The following is a 1,241-nucleotide window of genomic DNA, read 5'->3' on the forward strand; positions in this document are numbered from 1 at the left end:
GGTTTGCTTCTCAGGAACTTTTGATTTACTATAGCTTCAACTTCTTGAAGGACCCTTTCCTCTCCTCAAGTACTTCTTGAAGTCCGTGGTGATCATAGCCACATCATCATCTTCTAGATCAGAACCTTCAGTGATTCTGAGTGCCAGGCTCCTTTCCTTCTTTGGTACATTCATTTTCATGGTTTGTCTCCTAAGTTCATAAGCAGTGAGATTTCCAATTAACTCATCCAATGGGAGAGTGGAAATATTCTTTGATTCCTAAATGGCAGTGATTTTGCTCTCCCAAGTAATAGGTAGAACCCTTGTCAAAATCTTCTCAACTCTATCTTTTTCAGGAATAATCCTTCCAAGAGACTTTAGTTCACTTGTCAATGTAGTGAACCTTGTGTACATCTCTTGAATGGTTTCTCCTTCCTGCATGGTAAAGTTTTCATATTGAGTATACAGTAGAGTTGCTCTAGACCTTTTCACTTGAGGTGTTTCTTCATGGGCCATTTGTAAAGTGTTCCAGATTTCCTTAGCAGTGGTACATCTTTGGATTCTACTGTACTCATCTGGACCGAGTCCACAAACAAGCAATTTTTTGGCTTTAGCATTCTTTTCCCATTTCCTCAAGTCCTCAGTAGTGCAGTCAGCTCTTGTCTTTGGCACCTCTACTCCTTCAGCATTTATCTTCATGGTAGCCAGTGGGCCATCTGTGACAATATCCCATAGCTCATAGTCTTCTCCTATGATGTGATCTCTCATCATGTTTTTCCACCAAGAGTAATACTGGTCGTTGAAGAGTGGTAGCCTAGCAGTGAATTGCCCTTATGTCACGACCCAATTTCCCCTTCGTGTGACGTCGTGACGGCACCTAGTCTCTACAACTAGGTAAGCCTAACATTCTTGCGGAATAATGAAATAAAAATATAAATTCAACCAACTATTCAAAAATACACAACAAAATTTCAAAACCCGGAACATCGTGAATCACAAACTACATGATGAAAATCTAGTGTCTCCATACATCAGAGTCTATCAAAAGAAAATACAAAAGATAATTGACATGGAGGAAGAGTATAAGGGGACTCCGAGGTCTGCGGACGCGACAGATATACCTTGAAGTCTCCAAAGCTGTCCCGGCTCACTGATAGTGCGGTTGATAAGGAGTACCTGGATCTGCGCACGAAAAACATGCGCAGAAGAGTAGCATGAGTACACCACAATCGGTACCCAATAAGTGCCAAGCCTAACCTCGG

General features: G+C 41.6%; 1 protein-coding gene across 1 annotated transcript; it reads right to left on the reverse strand.

Moving 5' to 3' along the window:
- Window positions 1-258: 258 nt before the first annotated feature.
- Window positions 259-750, reverse strand: LOC138905719 (uncharacterized). Its single transcript, XM_070194243.1, has one exon. The coding sequence runs from the start codon at window positions 748-750 to the stop codon at window positions 259-261; it is 492 nt and encodes a 163-aa protein (XP_070050344.1).
- Between the last annotated feature and the right edge of the window lie 491 nt (window positions 751-1,241).

This window comes from Nicotiana tomentosiformis, chromosome 2, assembly GCF_000390325.3.
Source record: "Nicotiana tomentosiformis chromosome 2, ASM39032v3, whole genome shotgun sequence".
NCBI classification, from domain to species: Eukaryota; Viridiplantae; Streptophyta; class Magnoliopsida; order Solanales; family Solanaceae; genus Nicotiana; species Nicotiana tomentosiformis.